The sequence below is a fragment of the Labeo rohita genome, chromosome 25 (genome assembly GCF_022985175.1).
Source record: "Labeo rohita strain BAU-BD-2019 chromosome 25, IGBB_LRoh.1.0, whole genome shotgun sequence".
Taxonomy (NCBI): domain Eukaryota; kingdom Metazoa; phylum Chordata; class Actinopteri; order Cypriniformes; family Cyprinidae; genus Labeo; species Labeo rohita.
In genome coordinates, this window is record NC_066893.1 from 20,169,124 (window position 1) to 20,196,159 (window position 27,036).

Below are 27,036 nucleotides of genomic sequence, written 5' to 3' on the forward strand. Positions count from 1 at the left end.
TGGGGTCAAAATTATCGATTTTTTTCTTTTATGCCAAAAATCATTAGGATGTTAAGTAAAGATCATCTTCCATGAAGATATGTTGTAAATTTACTACTGTAAAAATATCAAAGCTTAATTTTTAATTAGTAGTATGCATTGCTAAAAAGTTAATTTGGATGGAATTATTTTTTTTGGGTTAGAGATTTTTTTTTTTTTTAGTTTGTTTTTATGAACTTTTTATAATTTTGTGATAATACAATTTTAATAATTTCAATAGCATGGCTATAAAACAAGCTGTATTGACTTCTGAATCAACTTTTTTTATCAGCCAAAATTATGTAAAGGCTTAAATTGTTTATCTGTTATGTTTGGTGTCACACTTTCAATCTATCAGTGGCGTATTTAGAAGGGCCTTGTTATGTTATCCCAGCTGGCAAGTGATTCATAAAGTTAAATGTGATGACTCTAAGATGTTGAAGATCTGTGGTGGTTCGCTAGCACCTTTTTTTTCAGCAGAGGAGCTTTACAGGACACTTACATGCTGGTTTTCCTTCCTGGTGGTTGCTGATAAAATAACCCCCTAAGCCAAAAATTGCTGCGGTGTTTGCTTTCAGATAACACCAAATCACATATCATGGACTGTTTAGTCTCGCAAGACTGCTTGCTTACCGGCCTGGGCAGAAAGCTGAGATCACGTGATGGAAAATGCCACTTTAGCACTGTTGAAATCTCAAAATAAGGCAATCATTGCTATTACTTTTGCTCATGCTTTAGATTGGCTTCTAAGCAAACCTCTAATCACGGTATTAAACTTTGGCGCGCAACTCATCCCACAAAGTTTGTACTACAGACATGAATGATATCTGAAATCATGTGGTTTGTTTAAAAGAGGTGTGCTGTTAGTTTTCTAAATGATCAGAGTGCTCAACTGCAATGTTGAGTAACTAAATACCGGAAGTGGTGCATTCCACAGATGAGAATCCATGAAACGCTATGACTGCATGATATATTAAACCTATTTAAAAATCATAATGAAGCATAACGATATTGTGAATTCACAAGCGCCACGATTCAGTCAAATATATGCAATGCGTGTTTAATATATGTGCTTTAATTATTTACACGTGTGTGGGCTACATGGCGTTCATGGGTCCGTTCACAGTAAATGCTGCTCCAGACAAACTTTTACATGTTTGGAGTGTCACAAACTTCATCTCTGCTTATTGTTGTGAGTTTGGATTTATTATAACATTCGTCTGGGAATGCAACATGCATCATTTCATCAGATTTGTATTTTGTAAGATAAATCGTTTATAATCATATGCACCAGAGAATTAATCAGTGTCTTTGTCAATATGCTAACTGTTAATGATTTCAAAGTAAAAGCTTAAACCTTCACTCTGAGTTATACGTTTTGATGTCCGCATATTCAAGAAAATACTGTGGCTGTAGAATTTCTGTCATAAATCTCCAAATATTACAAATTAAGTAGACATTTGAATTAAATGTTTAGTCGTTATTAAAAAAGGGTTAGATTGCGCAGTAAAGTGTAAAAACAATTGTCAGGCCGTTGGCAACCTCTGTAGTCATTTACTATAATGTGTAATGTACATTAGCTCTATTGTTTATAATACGTTATGTATTTTAACAGGTTTGTTTGATAAAACCATATGATTACTTGCTTTTAGGGCTGCCACTAACGATTACTTTGGTAACCGAATAAACTGTCGATTATTCTACCGATGAATCGAATAATCGGATAGTATAAAATATATATATATATATATATATATATATATATATATATATATATATATATATATATATATATATAATTGAGGGATCATTCCAGCCCTACTTGCTTTTGATATTTTTAACTAATTATTATTACCTCATGTATTTTAAGTAATTTTAAAGGCTATTGCTACAAAAAGTTATTAAAATGATATGATTACTCAATTAATTGTCAGAATAATCATCCGATTACTCGATTATCAAAATAATCATTAGTGATTGCCTTAATAATGATAATAATATAGTTAATCAAGTAGTTGCTTCAGTGCTTTTAACAATATAAAATACTCCATAATGCAAAAAAAAAGACAACCTGAAAATGGACAATTTTATACTGTTACTAAAAAGTTTGTGTAGCAGCATTTTCTGTGAATGAAATGCACTTACGTAACCTACACGCTTGTAAATTATTAAAATGCATTTATTAAACCTGCATCGCATATATTTATGTAATCGAATTGTAGTGTTTATGAATTCTTAATAGCGTTATGCTTTATTATGATTTTTAAATGTGCTTAATATGTGGAATGCGTCCTTTTTCAGTGTTTTGCTGATTACTCGGCACAGGCAAAATGCAATCGAGGATTTTTTAAAATCGAATACTCAAATAGAATTGAGGAATCGTTGCAGCCCTACTTGCTTTTGATACTTTTTAACTAATTATTATTATTACCTCATGTATTTTAAGTAAATTTAAAGGCTATTGCTACAAAAAAAATGTTATTAAAATGATATGATTACTCATCCGATTACTCGATTATCAATATAATAATAAGTGACTGCCTTAATAATAATAATAATAATAATAATAATAATGATAATGATAATCATCTAGCTGCTTAAATGCTACTAACAATATAAAATACTTTATAAAGGGAAAAAAAAGGCAACGTGAAGATGGACAGTTTTAGATTGATACTAAAAAATAAAAAAGTATAAACTATCAATCAGATGACAGAAGGCATGTAGTAGATTGTGTACAACAGGTTTTTCAGCAAAGTTATGATAATTTTGATAATTTAGAGGCCTTTGAAATTTGCTTACCAAATATGACACAGTAGGCTTTGTATGGTTAATATTTACCTATGAGGAGTTTACCATCTTATTAATAGCATCACTGCGAATAACAGAAGCCCGCAGTTGCTTATCGATGGTGACATGGTTTTTAGTAAAGTGGCATGCTGGTAAACCACAGCAGGATGTCCCAACCCTCAGCACTTTCGCCATAGTCATTGTGTCTGCATCTAATGACATCATATGTCCTTTTCCCCCTCCCTCACCCCCTGGAAGTTATTGACTGCGATGTGAGTGGCACTTGCTGGCACATGCGGATGGCCGCGAGGTGCCAACTGGCGGTCCCTGTGGAGATGTCTGGGTGCCAAAATGAAGGGCAGACATTTCCGTTGTTTCCTCTGCTATTCATTCCCTAGAGAGCGTCACATGTGCCTCTCATTTAGCATGATGAGTTCATGAAAAACACTGATTATTTAGAGACAAGGAGCCTGGGTTGCAGCAGACGGACGGAGTGGATTACAAAGCATGTTTTATAATGCCAGATTCCTTGGTAGCAGAAATGCAGAGTCATAATTTGTAAAATGAATGTGAAATCTTGTCCGTTTTTGGTCACATCTGAATTTGTGCCTCCAGGTTCTCCCTTGCTGCTCTTCGCCAACCGGAGGGATGTCCGGCTGGTGGACGCAGAGGCGGGCCGGACGGAGTCCGCCGTGGTTGTCAGTGATCTTGAGGATGCAGCCGCAGTGGACTTTCTCTTCTCGGAGGGCCTGATATTCTGGACGGACGTCAGTGAAGAGGCTATCAAACAGACCTACTACAATGTTTCTACTATCTGTAAGATCAGCATTTTGTGGTTTGGAATTACTGTCAAGGAAATTACAGTGGATGGCAAACTAGATTTTCTGTTTGTGGAATAGTTGATCTAAAAATGAAAATGATGTCATTATTTACTCACCTGTGTGATTTTATTGCTATAACCACAACTAGAAATGGCTGATATTATAATTCTATGCTATTTCTCTATAAATAAAACACGGAAGGATGCATTAATTTGATCAAAATACAGTAAAAAAAAAAAAAAAATTGATTCATCTGATAACAGCTGAATTTTCAGCAGTCAGTACTCCAGTTTTCACTGTCACATGATCTGTCATGATCTACAGTTGCGGTCAAAATTTAACATACAACTTGTAGTATCTACAAAATGTTAATTATTTTAGCAAGAGGGATCATACAAAATGCTTGTTGTTTTTACTGAACTGAATGAGATATTGCACATAAAATATGTTTACATATAGTCCACAAAAGAAAATAAAAGTTGAATTTATAAAAATGACCCCGTTCAAAAGTTTTCATACACTTGATTCTTAATACTGTGCTGTTACCTGAATGAACCACAGTTGTTGGTTGGATTCTTTGGTTTTCCAGCATATTTTGTGTATTTGAAACTTTTCCAACAATGACTGTATGATTTTGAGATCCATCTTTTCACACTGAGGACAACTGAAGGACTTGTATGCAACTATTACAGAAAGTACAAACGCTCACTGATGCTACAGGAGGAAACACAGTGCATTTAAAGATTAACGTAAATTTAACTTATTTTGTTTTCTGGGAAACATGTAAGTATCTTCTGTAGCTTCTGAAGGGCAGTACCAAATGAAAAAAAAAACATGATATTTAGGCAAAATAAGTAAAATGTACATGTTCATTCTGTTCAAAACTTTTCATCTCTGGCTCTTAATGTATCATTTTTCCTTCTGGAGCATCAGTTTGAAGTCCCTCAGTTGTCCTCATTGTGAAAAGATGAATCTCAAAATCATACAGACATTGTTGGAAAGGCTTCAAATATGCAAAAGATGTTGGAAAACCAAAGAATTTGTGGGACCTGGAGGATTTTTCTGATGAAGAGTGAGCATAGATGAACTGTTCAGGACAAACTCAGAAGGGACTCATGAACAACTATCGCATAACAAAAAAAAAAAAAAAAAAAACAGCTGTGGATCATTTAGGTAACAGCCCAGTATTTAATGAAGTGTATGTAAACTTTTGACCAGAGTCATTTTTATAAATTCAACTATTTTTTTCTTGTGGGAAAATAATGCACTATATGCAAACATCTTTTAAATATATCGTATTCAGGTCAGTACTAAATGAAAAATAACATGCATTTTGTATGATCCCTCTTATTTTGGTAAAATAATTAACATTTTGCAGATACTAGAAAAATTTTGGCCATAACTGTATATATTTGTGATTCTGTGGTCAGCATTTTTTGATGAATAGAAAAAAGAACAGGATTTGTTGAATTATATTTTGTAACATTATTATAAAAGTCAAAGCCACTGTTGATTTATGTAGTGCATCCTTGCTAAAAAAAAAAAAAAAAAAAAAAAAAAATCTGTAAAAAAAAAAAACAAAAGTTCACTGACTCCACACTCTTGAATAGAAATGTGTGTCTAAAAATAATTAAAAATAATAATAAGTGGTAGATATTTGCTATTGTTCAAAGTTAGCACTACAAGATGAGAAAAGTAATCTAAAAATGGAGAAAATGAAATCATGAAATATTTAGCTGCTGATTTTATATATTTTATTAATGTTGACAAATAGACTGATAAAAATGATTGTTAAGCAACTATTGGTGAATAACCGCAATAGTCTTGATATCAATTCATTATTCAAAATATGCATATAATTGGTTACGAGATGCCGTTTGGCATCATTTCTCAGTCGTGTAGGACTTTATTCTAATATTAATTCATTTTTGTGGGCAGCAACCCTGCTGTAGCACAACAAAAATGTATCATTATCAAGAGGCAGAATGAAACATTTGAGGAATGCTTAAACTGATAATACTGGTGTGGAACTGAAAGGAGACCTTGTTTTTCCAGCTATGAAGGAGGCCACACTGGGCAAAGGGCAGACGGTGGTGGTATCAGGTCTGGATTCTCCCGACGGCTTAGCCTGCGACTGGCTCGGACGCAAACTCTACTGGACCGACTCTGAGACAAACCGCATCGAAGTGGCCAACTTGGACGGCACCTCTCGCAAGGTGCTCTTCTGGCAAGATCTCGACCAGCCCAGGGCGATAGCGCTAAACCCTGCTCATAGGTGAGTCCCTTCCTCTCTGCTGTCATTTCCTCTTTCTCTCGTCCCCATCCTCCATTCAGTGGGTGGTCTTCACATGCGTCCTTCCTCCCTTAACCCCCAACGTTCATTAATGCGTGGCCTGGTTGTTTATTTATAGGCCATTCAAACTTCCCACCCCCCCAAAAGGGATGCAATGTAGCATTCAGGCTGTTTCCTGTTGTTGTGTGGTGTGTAGATCCTGCATGACAAACCCTCGCTCTTTTGGTGCTGTGTGTCCAGCTCGGACTAGATTCCACTTGTGTGTCCGCTCCGACTTTGCTGGCGAGTCGGCGTGTTTATATGCAACATGTAACTTGAGTTCTGAGAGATCGCTCTCACTCACAGTACTTAAGCCCTGGCATAGCTTGTACGCACGTACTTGGCTTGAGACATGTTAGGTAATGTGAGTCAATGTCTGTGTTGTGTCTTAGTTGCAGAATTGTAACCGTTTTAAGAATTATATCAGCAAATTTAGTTTAAAGTCTTTTTTTTTTTTTTTTTTTTTTTTTTTTTTTTAGCAGAACAGTTCACTTCTGTTATTGTAGTAATAATAATAATGTAACAATAGAATTTTAAATATTGAATTACAGTTTTTATATAAACGCTGTTATTTCTGTAAAGAAATACATATTTACATATATATCAAATTTAATAGATTACTTAATTTTTATTTAAATTAAATGCAATTAAATATGTAGTATTAAAATAATCAAAATTTGAATTTAAATATAAAAATATATGTAATATATTGTATATGTGTATTTAAATGTGTGTGTATGTGTGTATATGTGTATATGTATATATATATATATGTATAGATAGATAGATAGATAGATAGATAGATACAAGTATGTAATCACTAAATAAAAACTAAATATGTATTATTAAATTTAATATTAAATAATTTTAATTCAATGTTTTTAAAAATAATTTCTAAATAAATTACTTTATTTTTTTATATGTGCTTTATATATATGCTACCAGTCAAAAGTTTAAAATATTTTTACTATTTAAAATAGCTGTTTTTTAAATATATTTTAAAATGTAATTCATTTTTGTGATTTCAAGGCTGAATTTTTAAAATTCTGCTTCACTGCTCAAAAAAACATTTATTATACTATTTTGACAGCTGAGTCAAATGTTTAATTTTCAGTTTTCTTTGAACAGAAAGTCCAGAAGAACAGCATTTATAAATCTTTATAGAAATCTTTTGTGACATTATAAATGTCTTTCTAATCATCAAGGAATCCTGAAAAAATGTACTCAGCTGTTTTAAATATTGACAATAATAATAATGAATGTTTCTTGAAAAGTAAATCAGCATATTAGAACGATTTCTGGAGGATCATGTGACATTGAAGCCTGGAGTAATGATGCTGAAAATTAACAAACAGGTTAAACATAAATATAAATTAATTGTATAGTAAATATAGTTAAAATGATTAAATTACAAAATCAATCACTAAACAAAAACTAAATATATGTATTTTATACATATATATTTATGTGTTCAATGTCAATTCACATTTTATGTGAATAATATATAAAAAAGTCTATATTTAATTTGAATAAACTTTAAGATTTATAATGTTATTCAACCTTTCTTTATTGATTGCATTATACATAAAGTGATTGTAAATTCAGCATTCACTGTAAGACAAGTGAACAAAAACATCTAGGTTAAAAAAGCTAAATGCACTGCTGCTGAACTGTGGACATTTTTATCGTCCACTTTGTTGGGAGCACAAGGCTTGTAGCTCATTCTGTATTTATGACACCCAGGAGCTGGGACATTTTCCCCAGAATGCATTTCGCTTTGTGCGGTGTATGATGAAGACATTAAAAATGGAGCCAGACACTGTTCCTGGCCTGTAGCCTAAAGAAACACATCCATACCGCATGCTTTTTTTCAAAACATTAGCTGCCTGTTTTGTGAAGTTCATTGCGTTTGGACGAAATTGTCAGACCGAGAGATCCGTTCTCCAGCGCGCAGATCCTGTTACACTGCAATCCCAAAAAGTTAAACGTCTGGCATTTTTGAGCAGACATACTTAATATAAGCTTCATGCGCTTTTATTTTCTTATTGTCACCGCCTGAGAGCTTTGAGTTGAGATTTACCGTGGTGATCCAAGACCTCTGTCGGGCCCCTGCTTCAGATCACAGAAAGGGGGGGCTCTGCTTTTTACAACCCCCTCAGAGTGAGAGCAACCGCATGCAGGGGCCCCTGAATTATGTTTGTCTGTTCTCAAGACACGTTCATTGTTTTCACATTCTCCAAAAGAGGCTTGGGAGGAGTGAAAAGATGAATTACCATCAGATGAAAAGAATGGCTCTTTTTTATTTATTGCCGTCGTGTTAAGTTTGCTGACTCTTCTTGAATTTTAAAGTATGAGCAAAAGAAATACAGTTTTTATAGCCAGACAGGCATGGCACATCCAAATATCTGACAGAAGTGTTTTATTTGCAGTTATATAGCGAAGAGATACCTGGTATTTAACGTTTGGAGACGTTCTGCCGTCTTCTGTAGACATTCCACAATCTCCTTTCATTGGGTGGCTCCAGTTGATGTTCTCTGTTGCGTGGCCAAGCGTCAGGTTTATATCTGTGTATAACACAGACAAAATCACAACAAACTCGCTCGCACGCACTCCAGAGATGTCGACGCTGGCTGTTTGTCTCCACTGACGTCTTTGCATGAGTTTCTCTTTAATGTGATATCTAGTTTTGGTAGCAGCAAGAACACGAGGCAGGTTCATTGTTTTCTAGCATTGTTAAGCTACTTTTCCTTCTTAAAGAGCAGGTCATGTTTTGTTTGTGTTGTGTGCTAATATTGTGTTGGGGATTAAATGCATCTAAGATCAAAAAGCATTGTAATTTTCTTAGAATATACATTTAATATTAGAATCATTTCATTCAAAGCAGTTCTGAGCTTAAAGGAGAAGTCCACTTCCAGAACAAAAATTGACAGATAATGTACTCACCTCTTGTTATCCAAGATGTTCATGTCTTTCTTTCTTCAGCTGTAAAGAAATTGTTTTTTTGAGGGAAATATTTCAGGATTTTTCTCAATATATTGGGCTGATATGGTGCCCCGATTTTGAACTTCCAAAATGCAGTTTAAATGCGGCTTCAAACGATCCTAAATGCGGTTGTAAACGATCCTAGCTGAGGAAGAAGGGTCTTATCTAGCGAAACGATCGGTTATTTTCATTAAAAAATATAATTTAAATACTTTTTAATCTCAAACGCTCCTCTTGTCTTGCTCTGCCTGAACTCTGTGTATTCTGGTTCAAGACAGTTAGGGTATGTTGAAAAACCCCAATCGTATTTTCTCCGTCAACTTCAAAAATCGTTTTAAAATCATCCTACATCACTGCAGAAGTACCGACACAGTCTTTGCAAAGTGAACATGCAAAGAAGATCAAATTTTGCTGGTAAAAACGTTCTGTTGGTCAACATGATGAATTATTGTGACCAAATTTAACCTGTGGGGAAAGATGGGTTTCTATTTAACACAAAAAATGAACAAAAATGGTCAATTTTAGGCTTGAGCCACTTAATTTCTCCTATTTGATATGTGTAGATGTGGTGATTGAAAGGGATTGTTCATGCAAAAGATGAAAATTCTGTCATTAATTATTCTCTGTCATGTCATTCCAAACCTGTAAGACCTTCATCGTCAGAACACAAATAAAGATGTTTTTGGTGAAATCCAAAAACTTTCTGACCCTGCATAGACCGCAACACAAGTGACACGTTCAAGGCCCAGAAAGATAGTAAGGACATTGTTAGTCGTTAAACACAAAGTTGTTTTTGTTTTCTTTGCGCTTCTTGTAGCTTCAATAAATTGCGGTTGAACCACTGATGTCACATGGACTTTAATGATCTCCTTACTACCTTTCTGGCCCTTGAACGTGTCACTTGCGTTGCTGTCTATGCAGGCTCTTGGATTTCATCAAAAATATCTTAATTTGTGTTCTTAACAAAAACGAGACCTTACGGGTTTGGAACCCGGCAGAATTTTCACTTTTGGATAAACTGTGTCTTTAAAGGCTATACATTTAAACTTCCCAGAGAAGTTTCTTTGACGGTTGGTCAATTAGAGTATTCTGACTCATCCCTTGCTAATAAGCTGCTAAATTTGAAGTCAAAGTCCCAGTTATGAACCTCGCTACATAGTGACATTCGAAGAGTTATTGTCCTTGTTACGGCCTTCTGCAAAACCATTGTTGAACCGTCTCTTTGTTCTGTCAGCCATCAGATTTCAGCAGCGGTGCAATGCTAAAGTTCCTAATTGAGAAAAATACAGCACAACCGTTAGAGCTACAGGCAGGCTAATAGGATGCATCTCAGGGGAGGAAGGGCTGGTTGAGTTTTCATGCTTGGTCTCCCTGCTGGCATGAGATTTGATAAGTGTTTCCGTTGGCGACACGCTTGCTGTCGTAGCTTGTGCGCTACAAGTAATCACGGATTCTCTGGGCGAATGCTTTCCTTTGTGTTTTTTTTGCTGCTTGTCAGGTGGTTTTTTTTTTTCCTTTTTTTGTCTTCATTCCACTTGCTGTTTTTTGTGTTGATTAGACAGCTAGATGGCATTTTGACACATTGTGGATAAAGTTTAGCTGCATTGCTGTAATATAATTTTTCAGTTTCTTCATGTTCCCTCACAAATAGGCTAATAGGCTATACGTGACCTACAAAAACAGCTAGACTCATACACATGACGCTTTACAGCATGAACAGGGCATTGTTCTGGTTAAGGAAAGCATAAAACAACATGACCATGTCTGATAAAGGCAGTCCATACCATTTAGCAGTTCACTGATATGTCGTCAAAAAATTTTTGAACAGTTCCTAAACTGTGCTTCAGTCACAACATTTTAAGCATGCTCATTTGAGCTACCCTGTGTGCCTTTACCTGTGACAGTAGTGGTGTTTGTAAAGAAATAGTTTATCATTTACTCACACTTATCTCTTTTTTTAAAGAGGTGCACAAATATATTTAGCATAGTGTTATTGCTGCTGTATTTTATTTATTGAAAATAAATAGTAATGGAACTTTCAGGCTGCGACTATGAGGAGAAAAATAACATGACATGGAAGAAATTTAAGCTGCTATGCATTGAACATCGCTATGTTTTGTGACTTGGAAATTGAATGCTCATTCAGTCAGGTATGATGTCAAACCAAAGGTTCAGTGGCAAACACCATTGGTCATTGTTCATAAATATTGCTGTGCTTGGTTGTTTAGGTGCATAATAATAATAATAATAATAATAATAATAAGCATATTAAGTAGTATTATTATATTATTAATGTAATTATTGTGAAAAAAAATTAAAATATTTCTATTTTAATATTTCATGTGTGGAGCAGCATATAGGGCCCTATGAAATTTATGATTTTTTTCTAAACTCTGTTTTAATGGTTAAATGAAAAAATGAATCAAAAAGCATGTCTGATTAATTGAAACCATGGAACACAATTCAACATCAATTTATTAAAAGTTTAACAAGTTATATTTTTAAGGCCCTATAAAATGTTTTTTATTTTCTCAAATGTAGTTTTATTTAGAAAATTCTGTGTTTTCCATTCATTTTCTGTATTCCATTTTAATGATTTCATAAAATTTTCATAATCACAAACGTCTGTATTTAATTGATTTTATGTATAAAAAAATTAGGCTCTCAAACGATTAATCGCATTCAAAATAAAAGTTTGAGTATGCCTAATATATGTGTGTGTACTGTGTGGAATTATTAGGTATATATAAATACAAACACATTAATGTTTATATTTCAGAAATATTTACAAGTATTTGTATTTTGTATAATTTTTATATAATTTATACTAGCATTTATTCATTATATAAATACATTTTGTACATAAATAAAATATTTCTCATAAATATATACAGTAATTTGTGTGTATTTATATATATAAAATAATTACACACAGTACACACACATATATTAGGCAAACTCAAACTTTTAATTTGTATGTGATTTATCGTGATTAATCATTTGACAGCCCAAAAAAATATAATTAAGGAATATTTACCAGAATTAGTGCTGGGCAGTGATTAATCCTGATTAATTGCATCCCAAATAAAAGTTTGTGTACATTAATATATAAATACTATATATATATATATATATATATATATATATATATATATATATATATATATATATATATATATATATATATATATATATATATATATATATATATATATATATATATATATATATATATATATATATATATATATATATAAACATTTTTCTTAAATATAAACATGCATGTGTGTTTATATATACATAATAAATATACAAGGTACACACACATACATTATCTACACAAAACTTTTATTTTGTATGCGATTAATCGTAATTAATCTTTGCCCAACACTAGTTTTATTAATAATTTTATTTTTAGTTGTATTACTATCATTACATTAAGTAATATATTTCTGTCACAGTTTCTCCAAGTTAAACCGAACTTTTATTTTGACATGTTGATGTGAAGACCGTTTCTGTTTGTATATGATATGACAATAAATTTTCTTACAAGAAACAGTAAAATGCTCATGAATTGACTGTTCTAGAGATTATGTTCATGTGTTCATGTACTCATAAATTGAGGCGGCAGAGGCTGAAAACAAAGCTTAAGTATGTGGTTCATAAACGGATCTACCCTATTCATTCATGTAGAGATGCAGAACATGCAGGATTCATATTTAAATAGAATTTTTTTGGCTTAATGCTCACAGACACTAGTCTATATCACTTTTCGATTTAAGTGTACTGACCTACTTTTGACTTATTCATCCAAATTTAGCAAATTCCATGACATTCCGCGTTATACAGTAAATTCCTTTTTTTAATATCTGGATTCCGTGATTCAGTCCGTGTTTTCCACATCGCTGAAATCATAGGGCCATAAAACAACAAATCATGAGCTGTTTGTGTGTAAATAAACACAGTGCCATGATTCATTCTGAAACACGCAACACATATATTTAAGTATTTGTTTATTTGAGATCTGATAATCTGGCAAAGCCATATCACAATTTTGGGTTTTGTATAAATTAATCATGCATGCAGCTCTGTGAAATATTTGATATTTTTAGGATAGTATGGCTAATTTCCATGTTCCATGCTTTCCATGCTAATTGGAATTGACTGCTAGTATTTCCTGAACAAATCAAAAGGCTTTTTGCCAACAAAGAAGTTTGGAGTTGTTAAGCTTGTGTTTTGCTTTGGTTGCTGTGTTGTGTTTCTCTCATATGATGTGTTTCAAGCGAGACGGGCTCTGGCAAATATAACGCTGATATGGTTTGCTTTGAAAACAGGCTGCTCTTGAAACGTTTGTTTAGTCTAACTCCAAATCCATGTTGCCTAACCTTGAGCAACTTCCAGTCAATACGTAAACCCTCGCAATGTCCCACTGTACTTGAGTTTGTTTGTTCTTTGTTAGCGGTTGCATGCTATACTTCATGCAAACAGGGATGTGAAAACTATATATTTTCATCGTCTAGTGGGCTGTCTGAATGTCTGGTTGACTAGTCTTCACTTTGTTTTCTCTCGGATAATGGAAACCAGCTGACTGACGTCTGTTTTATTTCTTCTCAGGTACATGTATTGGACTGACTGGGGGGAGGAGCCTAGAATAGAAAGGGCGGGAATGGATGGCAGCAGTCGACAAATCATTGTCCAGAAGCAAATCTACTGGCCCAACGGATTGACCATCGACCTCGAGGAGCAGAAACTCTACTGGGCGGATGCCAAGCTCAGCTTCATCCACAGGGCCAACTTGGATGGAACGGCTCGGTCAGTTTCCTCAATCTTTCACACTTATTCTCAATTCATCTCCTTGTATTTCTTTCCCTTTACCATCCGGATTGAAGCCCAATGGTATGGAGTCTGCGGCCCAATCCAAACACTCCCTGCACGTAGGCCCGGTTTGAAACCCCCTCCCTACTTCCGCCCACTCTTAACTTGAGATGACCTCCGTGCCATATACCACTGTAACCTGATCCCGCCTGGCATTATGGGTATGATTCGGGCCCCCAAGCCAAAGGGTTACATTTCCTTTTGTGTATGTAGGATTTCGTAGCAACTTCAATAAAGAAAGGTATGTCGGACCCTCTGCTATGTTAAGATTTGCATTGCTAGTCGATCTGCAGGAGTCGTATGGTCTGACTAGGGCTGTAGTCTAGCAGACGTCACTGAAGGAGGAACCTGACCTATATCTAGAGACAAGAATATCATAGAGACGTATGTGATAATTGATTCCTTCATTGTTTTAAAGTAGCCTGCTCAGTCTTACATAATAAAAAATAAAGGGACCGTTCACCCAAAAATGAACATTTTGTCATCATTTACTCACCCTCATGTCATTCCAAACCTTTTTTTCTTCTGTTGAACTTTAAAGAATATATTTTGAAGAACGCTGTAATCATTTTTCACTCACTTCCTAAGTATATCTTTCCCTACTGTGGAAGTCAGTGGGGACCAACAACCGTCTTGGTTCTTAAAAATTCTTCCAAATATTATCTTTTTTGTTCAACATAGAGAAATGTGTACAGGATTGGAACAACATGAGGGTGAGCAAATGATGACAGTTTTCATTTTTGGGTGAACTGTTCCTTTTAAGAGTCATTCCTAGTAGTTTAAATTCCTATCAGTTTACAGTGATGTCATTTTTAATTTTGGTTAAGAAAATGTAATTTTTAAATTTTAATAATCACCACGTCCTACCATTCTTATAATTGCCAGTCTAAAAAAAATGAATTTTTAATTGGTTAAATTAATAGCTTCTTCATGGATTTGTCAAAAATCCAAATGAATGAAAATGTTAAATTTACAACTAAATTTATACATTTTTAATTTTAAAAAATTACAATTTCAATATAAATAATAGGTTAAAATGTGTATAATAATTTAAACGATTAAAAGATTTAAAAAAATATTTTTTCTAAATTGATGTTGTCAATCAGAAAAGTTTAAATTATTTAATTATTTATTTTAAATGATTTCATTTATAGTTGTTTCTTCATTTTCATGTCATATCCTCAATCTTCAATACAAAAAAATAGATTTTTGTTTTTTTCTGTTTATTGCTTGTTTTTCCACAAAGTTTTAATGTTCACTCTCGAGTAATAATTATATAAAATTGTATCATATTAATAAATAATAGATTAATTTTTCGTATTTGACGTTGCCATTTAAAAAAAGTTTTATTTAAGTTATTTTAAAATGATTTAATTGATAGCTTGTTCCTTCTTTTTCAAGTCGTCATCCTCAGTCATCAAAATATTTAGATTTAGGGTTTTTTCTGTTTACTCTCAAGTAATAATTTACTTTGTTTCGTTGTTCTTTGCTCACATTTGTTGTGCAACCTCAAAAATAACAGAGCATCTAGTGTAATTCTGTCAAAGGTCTTTTTGACTGAATCAGACGTGAGTAATAGCAGTTGTCGTACAGCTGTGGATCAGTGGTGCGTGCTTTATTCCAGCCTCCTAACGACACTTGTGGCGTTAAGCAATTAATTTCGGGCTCCACTGTCCCCACACAGAATTGGCTAAAGAATAGACGCTTTGTAGGGATTCTGCTCAATGTCACATCCTACTGTAAATTTGTTAGTGCTTCTCTTGAAACGTTTACACTCGGTTGTGTTTAAAATAATAAAGCCGTTTGGACACCTTTGTTTAATAGCCTTTTCAGTTTGCTGGCTTCAAACGGCTCCATCATTACCAAGAGTGTGTCAAAAGCTGTGAAAAATCTGTTTGTAATTACCTTTCCAGAGTGTTGACCCCCCCCCACACACCACCCTTCCCCCATTCCGCTGTTCGTCACACGCTATTAAAAATCGGGAGGGTGAACAACATGTCAAGTCTAACTCTTCCATGCACGCTCACGCACACCGACTCCCCCGACCTAACCAGGAAAAATTTATCCCCTCTCAACCCACTACGGCTCGGTGATTGATGAGCGACGCTTCTCCGAATGCTGCGGCACTATGGTTCTTGACACTTGCTGCTTTGATCCGCTCCTGTTTATTTATGTCCGGTGGTTCAGAAAGCCGCTGTTCGGCCGGACAAACGCGACACGCGGCGCTCCGATGGACTCCGAGGGAACTTCACTTAATAAGGGCAGCTGTGCCGTTAAAGAACGGGATGACTCCCTACTAACGACCAAAACAGATGCGGACTTACAGGTCGATGACAGCCTGATTTGTTTAATTCCCCCCTCTTCTTGGAAAAGAAGTCCTACGGGCCCCCCAAAGGGAGGGGGGTGGTTCGGTTTCGCATGAGCTCCAGATTTCCTGAAGGGTCTAAAAAAGACCTCAGTCCTCAGTTGATGTTGTTGGCTTGTTGTTGTGGTCTTAAATTCCCTTTCTATATGCCTTTTGGAAAGGGTAATACCTGTAGGCCTCTTATGTCTTTGAAATTAAGACATGTAGGACAACCAGAGTCCCTATCTTACATTTACTAAAATTATTTCCCATATAAAGAATTCCGAATGGATTCATAAAGCAAGCTGGCTTGGAATGTCTGTTCCCTGCTGAAAGTCTACAGACATTCCAAGCAGGTCCAGCCTGGTCTATATCCATCAGTGCTCGTCTAACTGGTGAATTTTTGGTTGACCAGCATAGTTATGAACACACAGTCCTCATAGTTTTTTTTTTTTTATTTTAATTAATCTAATGCAAATTCTAGTACTGGGCACTGATTAATTGTGATTAATCGCATTAAAAAAATGTTTTTGTGTACATAATGTGTGTGTACTCTGTGTACTTACGTATATATATATATATATATATGTGTATATATATATATATATGTATATATATATGTATACATATGTATATATATATATATATATATTTATACATATGTATGTATGTATATATTTATACATATGTATGTATGTATATATGTATGTATATATATATATATATATATATATATATACATATATATACATATGTATGTATGTATGTATGTATGTGTATATATATATATGTATATATATATATATATATATATATATATATATATATATAATATGTATATATATATATATAATATGTATATATATAATATGTATGTGTGTGTTTATGTGTGCGTGTATGTGTGTGTGTTTATGTGTGTGTGTGTGTGTGTGTGTATATATATATATATATATATATATATATATATATATATATATATATATATATATATATATATAATATGTGTATATGTATATATGTATGTGTATGTGTGTATATGTGTGTATATGTGTGTATATATGTATGTACATACTTTCTTGGTTATATCTAAGTATGTGAGTTGTTACTTATTTTTTAAAATTAATTTTCCCATTAACGCCATTATATCGTTCATTCAGACTGATTCATAAACACAAGAGGTGGGATTTATCGCATGAACCAGTCACATCTGATCATAACAAGTCATATCCAATCATATCGCGATGGAGGCATTGCCTTTCACGTGACTTTCCCCAATTCATTCTCAATTACCCCCCCCCCACCAAACTCTCTGTATGCTTTAGGGGGTCTGTTAAAAGTCAATGGGCTCAGGGGAGGCGAGAGAGAATTTTTCAGCTGTCATGCATCACTTGTGTTGGTCATTTAGGTGGGGTGTGTATTTACATATGTGTTGACGTTTACAGGGAGGCCGTTGTGGAGGGTTCCCTCACTCACCCATTCGCCCTCACACTTTATGAAGAGACGCTCTACTGGACAGACTGGCAGACCCGATCCATCCACGCCTGCAACAAACATACCGGAGAGAAGCGGAGAGAAATTCTCAATGGCATTTACTCGCCGATGGACATCCAGGTGCTGGGCCAAGAGCGGCAGCCCAACAGTGAGTCTCCACATCTCAGAAACTCACAATACTAGTTGATAGATGAGTTTTTGTCAAACCAGAACAAAATGCACATTTTTATCCCAGGACCCATGAGGTTTAAGTGCTGTTCTGAAGCTCTAATACACATCAAATTTTCACAATTCATGTTTGTGAAGGAGCAGTAATGTCCAATGTTGGACTCAGGTCAGGTTCCCTCAAGAGGTCCTTCACATTTCATGTTTAATTTTTTAGGTCGTTCTTTCAGCACTTACTGTACTGTCTTTTTGTAAAAGTGTCGGCCTTTTGGCCCATGCAGCAATCTGGGGAGAATAGTTCTCAGGGAATGAAATTTTTCAAGTGTCCTGCATTCCACTCTGAACAAATAAACACAGTTCCTCAGTGGAGACGGGGAACAGTCCCAGCACGATCCCACCCCCACCTTAGTCTGTGTGTGTGTGTGTGTATGTGTGTGTGTGGGTGTGGATTGCTCTGAAACATTTAACAGCCTGCAAAGACCCCACTAGGCAAGTGTTTGTTGTGTTGGAGGTAAGATAATAAAGAAAGGATGAAACCGCCATCATGCAAACAAACAATGAAGATCTAGACCAGTGATTTCAACCAGGGTGGTTCAAGCAGGTTCCAGTGGGCACTTGAAAAAAAAAACTGTTAAACCTAAATATATAATTATGGATAAAAGGACCTGTAAAATATACCTGCAAGCTGCAAGCAGCGATTACCAGGGTTCAAGCGCTTTAAGACATTTAAGCACATATGAAAAAGACGTAATTTAGCAAGCTTGTAACCACCTAAATCGATTATTTTAAAAAGCATTTTTGGCAAATCCAGGTAATTTAACATAGAAATATTATGTTTTTTAACAAAGATTTCTGGAATGAGAAGGTCTATCATATGATATGAATATCACGTGACGTACAATCGTTTACGCCCTTGAAAATTAGATATTGCCCCCTATTGGCTGATTTCTTTCAAATTTCTCTCAGACTTTTGGGGCAGTAAGTCGAACAGGCCCACTGAGTTTCGCTTCAGTCGGCCTCGGTTAACCTTGTCTAACAGGTGCACAAAACAGCCAATGGCAGCCATGTTTTTTGAGATACACTAATGTACTCATAGACACTTGTGGCACTTTGTACGGAGACTGTGCACACCAATTTTCGTGTTAAAAGGACAAATGGTTGCGCAGTTATAGCCATTTTTATATATTTTTTTTCCCCTCAAATAGCACTACAAAGCGATCAAGCTCCACAGTTTTTTAGGTTTTTTAAAAATGCGAAATACCCCAAAATTTGCCAGGCTCACGATCGAATCTGATGCATGCGTTTTGTCCAGCATGAGCCAAGGATTTCAATGACACAGACATGAGCCTGCGACTGACAGTTTTGGAGTTGTGAGCAATTTCATACTTTTGTTCACTGTAGCGCCCCATCTTTTACTACCATCACTCCAAGTTTCAAGTCTCTACGACTTACAGTTTGGTCTGCACAATCAGTTTTAAGTGGAGATCCCTGATCCGTGACCATTCTAACAATTGCAATAATGTTTCAGCGCTACATGCTTGAACCCCTAAATATTCATAAAACTGCTGATGGAATATGTGACAATTGTTCAGTTTGTTATTTAAATAAAATTATAATGTATAAAACTACTTTTTTTTTTAATTAATATTAATTTAATTGTGATTAGTTTGTGAGGATGACACGTAGCATTTTTTATCAGTAATAATAATTAGCATTATTGATATTTTAAATGTATATAGTTAATTATATATTTTTAAATATATGTATGTGTGTAAAGTTGCATTAGTCAAGCATTATACTTTGTCCTAAAAAATGTGCCTGTATTGGTATTTTGTGAATTTCCTTGTGTGTCCTTGGACTGTGGACCAGTCATCAGTCAGTGTGCTGGGCAGACATCACATCTGCGAGCAGCACGGACAAGAGGGGGGTAACAAGTGTCAGGTCAGGGCCGTCTATGTTTTCCTGATGGAGCAGATGCGTTTTCTGAGAGGCTGCGACGAGCAGTGCGTGACCTGGTGGAAATGGAAAAACCTGTTACAGGAAATAAAATGTTTTGCTGCCACCTGCTTTTGTTCAAGGGTTGCAGTTTTGTTTGGGAACTAAGCAATGTTGTTTTGTTACCTCATTTCTAATTTCAAAAGTTCATGGCCGTTTGGTGCCAAATAACGTATCATGTGAGTGAAATCTCAAGAGTTATGCAAAAATAACACTTTATTAATTCAAGTAAAAGTAAAGTAAAATCACACATTAGATTTCTTTATTATTTCAATATCTTCTAGACATAATTGTTAATAATAAAGGTCAAATTTAGACTTACTGTCAGATTTGCCTCGATTGATATCTAAATTAAGCACAACATTTCTAAGACACACCAAACCTAAATCTGTTAAGTCTCCTGAGCAATAAAAGAGCAACCTTTTAAGCCGGGTTAATGCATTCAAGCCTATTTATACACCAGACCTGTGTTTACAAATATTATTCAATGCTTTGACTCATTAATCACCCTACCTGATGAACTTTCTCAAATTAAGGTGAGAATATGGTGAAACATTCACACACACTGTATGTTCTGGTCATATTTTAACCAGGAGGTCACTGCTCTTTGCAGTAATGTCTAATAAACAACAGTTTTATAGCTTTCCTCTTTCCCTGTCATTGCTCCACAGTTCAAACTCCATGCAGTGAAAGAAACGGAGGCTGTTCCCACCTGTGTCTCCTCTCCCCCATGCCGCCCTTCTATAGCTGTGCCTGTCCAACAGGGGTTAAACTCAAAGAGGATGGAAAGACTTGTCGACCAGGTAAAAAAACATGTTGATTTAGATAAATGGATAGATGGATAGATATGGCTGCTTTTTTATGAAGAGGATGGAGTGGTTTTGTTGCATTTATAATTTTATTATGATGTCCCTGCTCTCGAGCGTAAAATTAGATTTTTATGAACTGTGGCCTTTCATGGTCTGGTTTTGGTATGAGGATTGGCGTACTGTGCATCTATAAAACATTTTCTTGCCGTCCCGCACAGAAGACCATGACAGAGACTAATGTTTGACAGATGGTGATTCATTTGGGTTTACAATTTAGTCAAAATCACTCTCCTCTGATTCAGCAATCATGAATCATAACCTTATTTCATAACAGCTGACACATTTCACTCCTTTTTCTCCATTGTCATAAGAGTTTTAGCCTAGATGAAGAGCCGGTAGACCTAGTTTGGGAGCTTTGGTGGTTCCATGTTAAGGTTGACTTTTAGGTCAGTCCAAGGTTTGTGCGTTTGGGTCCAGTTCGGGAAACCATTTGTTTGAATTACTCAAGGGTTTGTATACATTCCCTCATCTCCAGACTCCTTAAGGAATCTCCCTATGCTTGTTGTAGACTGTTGGTGAAGTCATAGCGAGATCCTTGGAAATACCAGGGAATTTTAAAATGACATTTCCAGGTCTGGAAAAGTCTTTGCATTAGATAAATTCTTGGAAGTCATGAAAATGATCTGTTTGGATCTTTTAAAGGCTTTTTTTCCTCATTGAAATGGCTAATAAATTTCTCTGAACAATTATTTGGCTGTTTGGTCAGAATTTGTAAAAACATTTTAGTAAAATGTAACTTTTTGTTAAAAAGTCTCTGAAATTCATTTTTATATTTCTTTTGAGTTTTTGTAAATAATGATATTATATTTTTGTTTTAGAATTTTAGAGTTAGCAGACTTATTTTTCCTGTAAATTGTATAAAACTGCTAAAAATGTTTTAAAAATGCATTCATTTAAGCATGCTGTAGCAGTGATTCATATATCAACCACAAAAATTAGATATTTTATTTTTAATTTAATACAGTTTTTGCTATTATTGGTTGCACCACATGACGAGTGGTTGCTCCAGATGGATTTTAGCATAACATTCCCAAAATGGTAGTTTCTTGATGGTCACACCATGATGTTTCATAAAATGGACCTCTTCGGACAAAGTTTGTATATTATGATGGAAATATAAATACAAATGTTTTGCAATTTTATACAGGATTTCAAAACACTTTGACAGTCATGCCAAATAGTGTAGAAAATGAATCTGAATACATTTAGTGTAATTTCAAAGATGTTTCCAAAACAGCAGTTATGTCTGGACGGTCGCAGCACATGATATTTTGGCACTGTAAATAACAGAAAAATGACCAAATAATGATTTTTTTTTTTTTTTTTTTTTTTTTTTTTGGAAAAGTTAAAGTGAGAACATATATGTGAGATATACTTCTTATATATGGCATCTTTTTTATGCAAAAAACTATTTTTAGCTGGAAAAAAAATGCAATTGTACAGTTATCCTTTTATTCCTAATGAGGACGTACATTAAGCATTAGGCACTACTCTAAAATCAGGCTTCACCCCCTGGCTTGCTCAAGGTTTTTTTCCCAGCCTCACCAGAACAGACTTGTCCATTGTATCTGTGCACCCAGCCTGTTAATGACAGACTGCTCTTTTATTAGAAAAAAAAATACATTCACCCCTTCCCAAGTCGCTCTGCCTTTCTACTTGAATTTATAACTCCTTCAAATTTGAGGCAGTGTATTCCCAGGCCAGGAAACAATGATAGGTATTCTTTAGGCCTCCATTCCAGTGGCGCAATTGAAACATGGAGCAGTTCAGTGTTGCATTAGCCGAGGACAGGGGAGGTTGTCTGGCCAAATGAAACATATTCCCACTGACCTCAGGATTAAGCAACTCTCCTGAAAAGTTGACAACTAATCAGAGCAAACAATAGCCTATTGTACTGGACTTTGATTAGCGACTAGGCAAGGGCACGGCTGGGTCCAGTAGGACAAAGGATTAGCATGAGCAAACGTCCACACCTCGTACTTGTTTAGCTTGGTTGGCTAAATTGAAGGCATTTGTTTTGGTTTTGTCAGACGTCCACTCGCTTTGATAACATGCAAGGCAGAACGAAGGACAAATTAAAACCAAAAAAAGCCAGAGAAACCCTAGAGGAGCTGTTTTTTCCTCTTCTTATTGGTGTCAGCACTGATGGATGTCACTACTTATTGGGTGCCGTGGACCGCAGCTGGTGTTGTGGGTACTGGAGCGTGCTTGGTTACAAAGAGAGATTAAATAAGGACAAGGTTGGACCTAATTGCTTCCACAGATTGGGTCTAGACAGATTCTACTGCTGGTATTTAAACCTGGCATGCGGTTTTTGTAATGGAGCAACGCGATCTCGCAGTGCACCGTCTGCAGGGACAACTCTCCAATTCATGCTACTAATTGCTACTGTCAGACTTGGTTTTCTTTGACGAGCTGAGTCTGTGCCTTAGGCACGGTAATAGTCTTAATACACACATTTGTATACTTTCTGCGAGAGTTACTGCAGTCCTAATTGAAGTAGACAGTACAGGTCAAAGGCCATGGCATCTCTAGTACTTGATGAATCTTTTGCAGGATAGACAAAAGAGCAGATGTTCAGCTGCTGAAGCAAATCTCAATCTTATTCCCAGGAGCGGAACAGGTGCTTCTACTGGCTCGCCGTACTGACCTTCGGCGGATATCCCTGGATTTACCTGACTTCACGGACATCGTCTTGCAAGTCAGTGACATCCGTCACGCAATCGCCATCGACTATGACCCGGTGGAAGGATACGTCTACTGGACGGATGATGAGGTGAGGGCCATCCGCCGTGCTCGAATCGATGGAAGCGATGCCCAGACTTTGGTCACAAACGAGGTAAACCATCCTGATGGAATTGCGGTGGACTGGGTTGCACGTAATCTCTACTGGACGGACACCGGCACCGATCGCATCGAGGTGACTAGACTCAACGGCACTTCTCGACGCATCCTCATATCTGAGAACTTGGACGAGCCACGAGCCATCGTGTTGGATCCCATAAATGGGTAAGGAAGTACTTGAATTTCTAAGATCTCCAAACTGAATCTTAATGAATTAGCTTTGTAATGTACCTTGCTCTTGTTTCTCTTATGCAGATACATCTACTGGACTGACTGGGGCGAGATGCCCAAAATCGAACGAGCGAACCTGGATGGCACGGATAGGGTTGTGCTGCTCAACACCTCCCTTGGTTGGCCCAATGGTTTGGCCATTGACTACGTCGCAGGAAAGCTTTACTGGGGCGATGCCAAAACGGACAAAATTGAAGTGAGTCAGCTAACATTTGACTTTAAAGTTGTCACCTTGTTTGCTCATTAGGTTTCCTTTTACCAGAAGCATATATGAGTAGCAGTGAAATTTTATGGTGTTCCATGCTCGACAATAGCTGAATTGAGACTTGAGCTTTGGTGCTGATTGAATGGTCTGAGTATGTGGAGTAATGAGAGGGGACCTGAGGACTGCTGGAGAGTCCAAGGGCAAATTCCTTGTCGAAAGTGAGCAGCGAGTCCTTCAAGTACTTTCCCTAAAGTGATCAGCATATGTACACTTTGCTAATGGGCTTTTGGAAGGGCATTTCTTGAAAGGATCCAATTGTTTTTTCAAAACAGACATTTGAATAGCGCCCCCTTCCTACAGTGAGCAGAATTGCAGTTTGAAGAGTGTATTGAGTGCACATTCTTCATTGGCATTGAAGTTCATCAAGCTGTTTTTTAATGTGAAGTGTTTCTGGAATCTGATGCTGATTGTGTAATCTAAAAAAAAGAAAATAATAATAGTGACTCTAGACATCCGGTCAGTTCCCGTACTTTTTGTTTTTGTTTGAAGACCCACGGTTATGAAACCTTAAGTGCATCTGAAAGAATTTCTTGTGTAAGGTTTCATATTTAGATGGATTATTTTCTGTTTTAGCCTTCTAACTCTTGCCTCAGCCCAAATGTCTTGATTTATTCTGTCGTAATTTCTCTCCGTCTGTTTTTGTTTCCTCAGTGTCTGTTCTTTTGTGGCACAGGCTTCGCGGTCTGGGCGTTTTCGTGGTTTTGCCATTGTGTAATTAGTCAGCTACCTGTAGGCACAGGTCCCTGGGTGTCATAATACAGAGGTTTTTCATTCAGTCAGTATGCCTGAAAGCCTGTCGTGTAAACACAAAAGAAGCTAAGGAAACATCCCCCTCTTATTTTCTCGCGCTCGTTTGCTTTTCTTCTCACGCTGACTCTCAACAACCTTTCCAAACATGGCTTTCTCAATATCTTTGTGTACTTTGACTAATAGTCTCTGATATGTAGACAGAAATTCTGCTACTCTGTGAAGAAAATATACGTGTATAGATATTTAGTAGTTTGTTAGTTAAGGTCATAGTGCATTGACTGATATAAACCAACTGGAAAAATGTTGTACGTTGTGGCTCAAACTAGAACTGCATAACAATACACTCAGTCACGTGTTGTCTAGGTTCATAAACCTGTTAACCTAGGTGTGTGGCATGTTTAGGTAAGCGCTTTCAAACTGTGCATTCAAAGGGTAGGCTTTATTTATTGATGCACTGAACTCCCGGCGAGTTTGCGGACAGTCTCAGCCAGCAAAATGCCATCACAACTAACCTGTTTGTAACCCAGGGCTTTTTTTAATCTGCCAGGTTCCCTGCTGTGGTGTTTAAAGAGAAGGGGCAGTAGGACAGGCGGGCCAAGGGTGAACAGCAGGGCAAGGGTGGCCTAAAAACCACTAGGACTCAGCGCGAGTCCCTGTTTGTGTGCACTGTGCTTTACTCTCTCTTTGAGATGCAGAGGTGTTTTTTGTGGCCGTCAAAGGGAGGAGCGAGGTGGTGTTTTCCTGTGTTAAAGCCGGGCTGAATGAGTTGAGGATTAGGGCACTCCTGCTGACAGATCGAGCTCGGTAAAAGGCCAGATGCTCATTGAAGTCCACGTGCAACACCTTCTAGAATAATCCTCCCCCAAACATCCCAATGGAGTGCTGCTACTCTCTTTTAAAGCTGTGTTACTTTGCAATTGTATTTTCGCTCATAACAAAACAAGTTTTAGCGGAAACATCGTATAATTGACTGACGTGTTCTCACATATTTCTCAACGTAGGTTTTGTAAACCATCTCCCTGAAACTTATTTCTCAGAGGTTTCTCTGAGGTTCATACCTGAGGAGTTTTAATGAAGAGCTAAGCTATATTTCATTGAGTTACAACCTTGTGTCTGATGTTTCTCCCTAAAATTTAGGCCTGCTCCCTAATAGTCGACTAACCGTTAGACGAGAAGAGGCTTGGTCGACCAAAATTTTATTAGTCACTCACTCGTAGAAAAAAAACTTCCACAGGAAATGGCGAAATCATTCAGTCTGTGACAGACATATCGATAACTGTGGTTAAACATGGTCTATGTAGTAATACAGTACATCGGGCAGGACATCTAAACATCCGCCTATCATTCATCAACCTCAAATATGACTTTTCATTGAAATATGTATATAGTATCAACCACTCAGTCTAATGTCTAGCTAGAACAATGTGTGCTATTCAAGTTTGTGTGGAGTGTGGAAGCTGAATAGTAGCTTGCTCACTGCATGACAGATGAAGGTGCTGGTGCGGTCACTTGCTCTTAAAATACTCCGTCATTTTTGGTCATACAGATAAAAGTAATGCATCTTTCAAATCTGTAAACTCTATGTACGCTCAGAATAACTGCGAAACGTTGTGCTTTTGTAAAATAATGAAAGCAAACAGGATGCGCTTTCTGCCATCTCGGTCTCTGTGAACTTGAGTGTGAATCTTTGAAACTCTGTGTATACATTACTTGCCTTACAGACATGTATTACATATATAGAAAAAGAGTGAAATGTCTACTTTTAAATGAACCCATTCATATGAAACATGTTTACAGGCGCATCACTACTGTGGAGATGACAAGTTAGTGTTGTCATTCATTTTATAAGCCAAAATGAAAGAAAGCACTAGTTTGTCAACAAATTATGAAAGCGTTAGTGCAGCGTCCTTTCTGTTTTGCCCTGATACATTCATAATTATTATATCTGCCGGCAAGCTTTTTCTGCGTGTGCTTGAACGCTTGTTAGGCCACACAGGCAATTAAATGCTCATTATTATGATTTATATGGTTTATTAATAAATGTTCGACTAATAGTCGACTAATGCTTAAAATGAACAACTACTAGTCGCCCAGAAAAATCTTCGAGGGCAGCCCTGCTGAAATTCCTTGGGAGGAATTCAAATAGACACTGATAAGATGAAGCTGTAAAATGAACCTAGATAGCATAGCTTAGATAATTTACGTTGCTCAGATGCACTGTTGCGAAGTTCAAGATGCGCAAAAAGTATTCCTGTAGCTTTGTA

The 27,036-nt window shown here is 36.1% G+C and overlaps 1 protein-coding gene across 1 annotated transcript in view; it reads left to right on the forward strand.

Annotated features, from left to right (window-relative positions):
• The window catches only part of lrp5 (low density lipoprotein receptor-related protein 5), a 79,577-nt gene that overhangs the window by 8,038 nt on the left and 44,503 nt on the right, over positions 1 to 27,036 (forward strand). Inside the window, exons 2-8 of the mRNA XM_051099595.1 lie at positions 3,424 to 3,624; positions 5,685 to 5,904; positions 13,558 to 13,755; positions 17,605 to 17,801; positions 20,485 to 20,616; positions 23,295 to 23,691; positions 23,782 to 23,953. Of these exons, the coding sequence (XP_050955552.1) occupies positions 3,424 to 3,624; positions 5,685 to 5,904; positions 13,558 to 13,755; positions 17,605 to 17,801; positions 20,485 to 20,616; positions 23,295 to 23,691; positions 23,782 to 23,953 (1,517 nt within the window). The remainder of the gene's footprint in view (positions 1 to 3,423; positions 3,625 to 5,684; positions 5,905 to 13,557; positions 13,756 to 17,604; positions 17,802 to 20,484; positions 20,617 to 23,294; positions 23,692 to 23,781; positions 23,954 to 27,036) is intronic.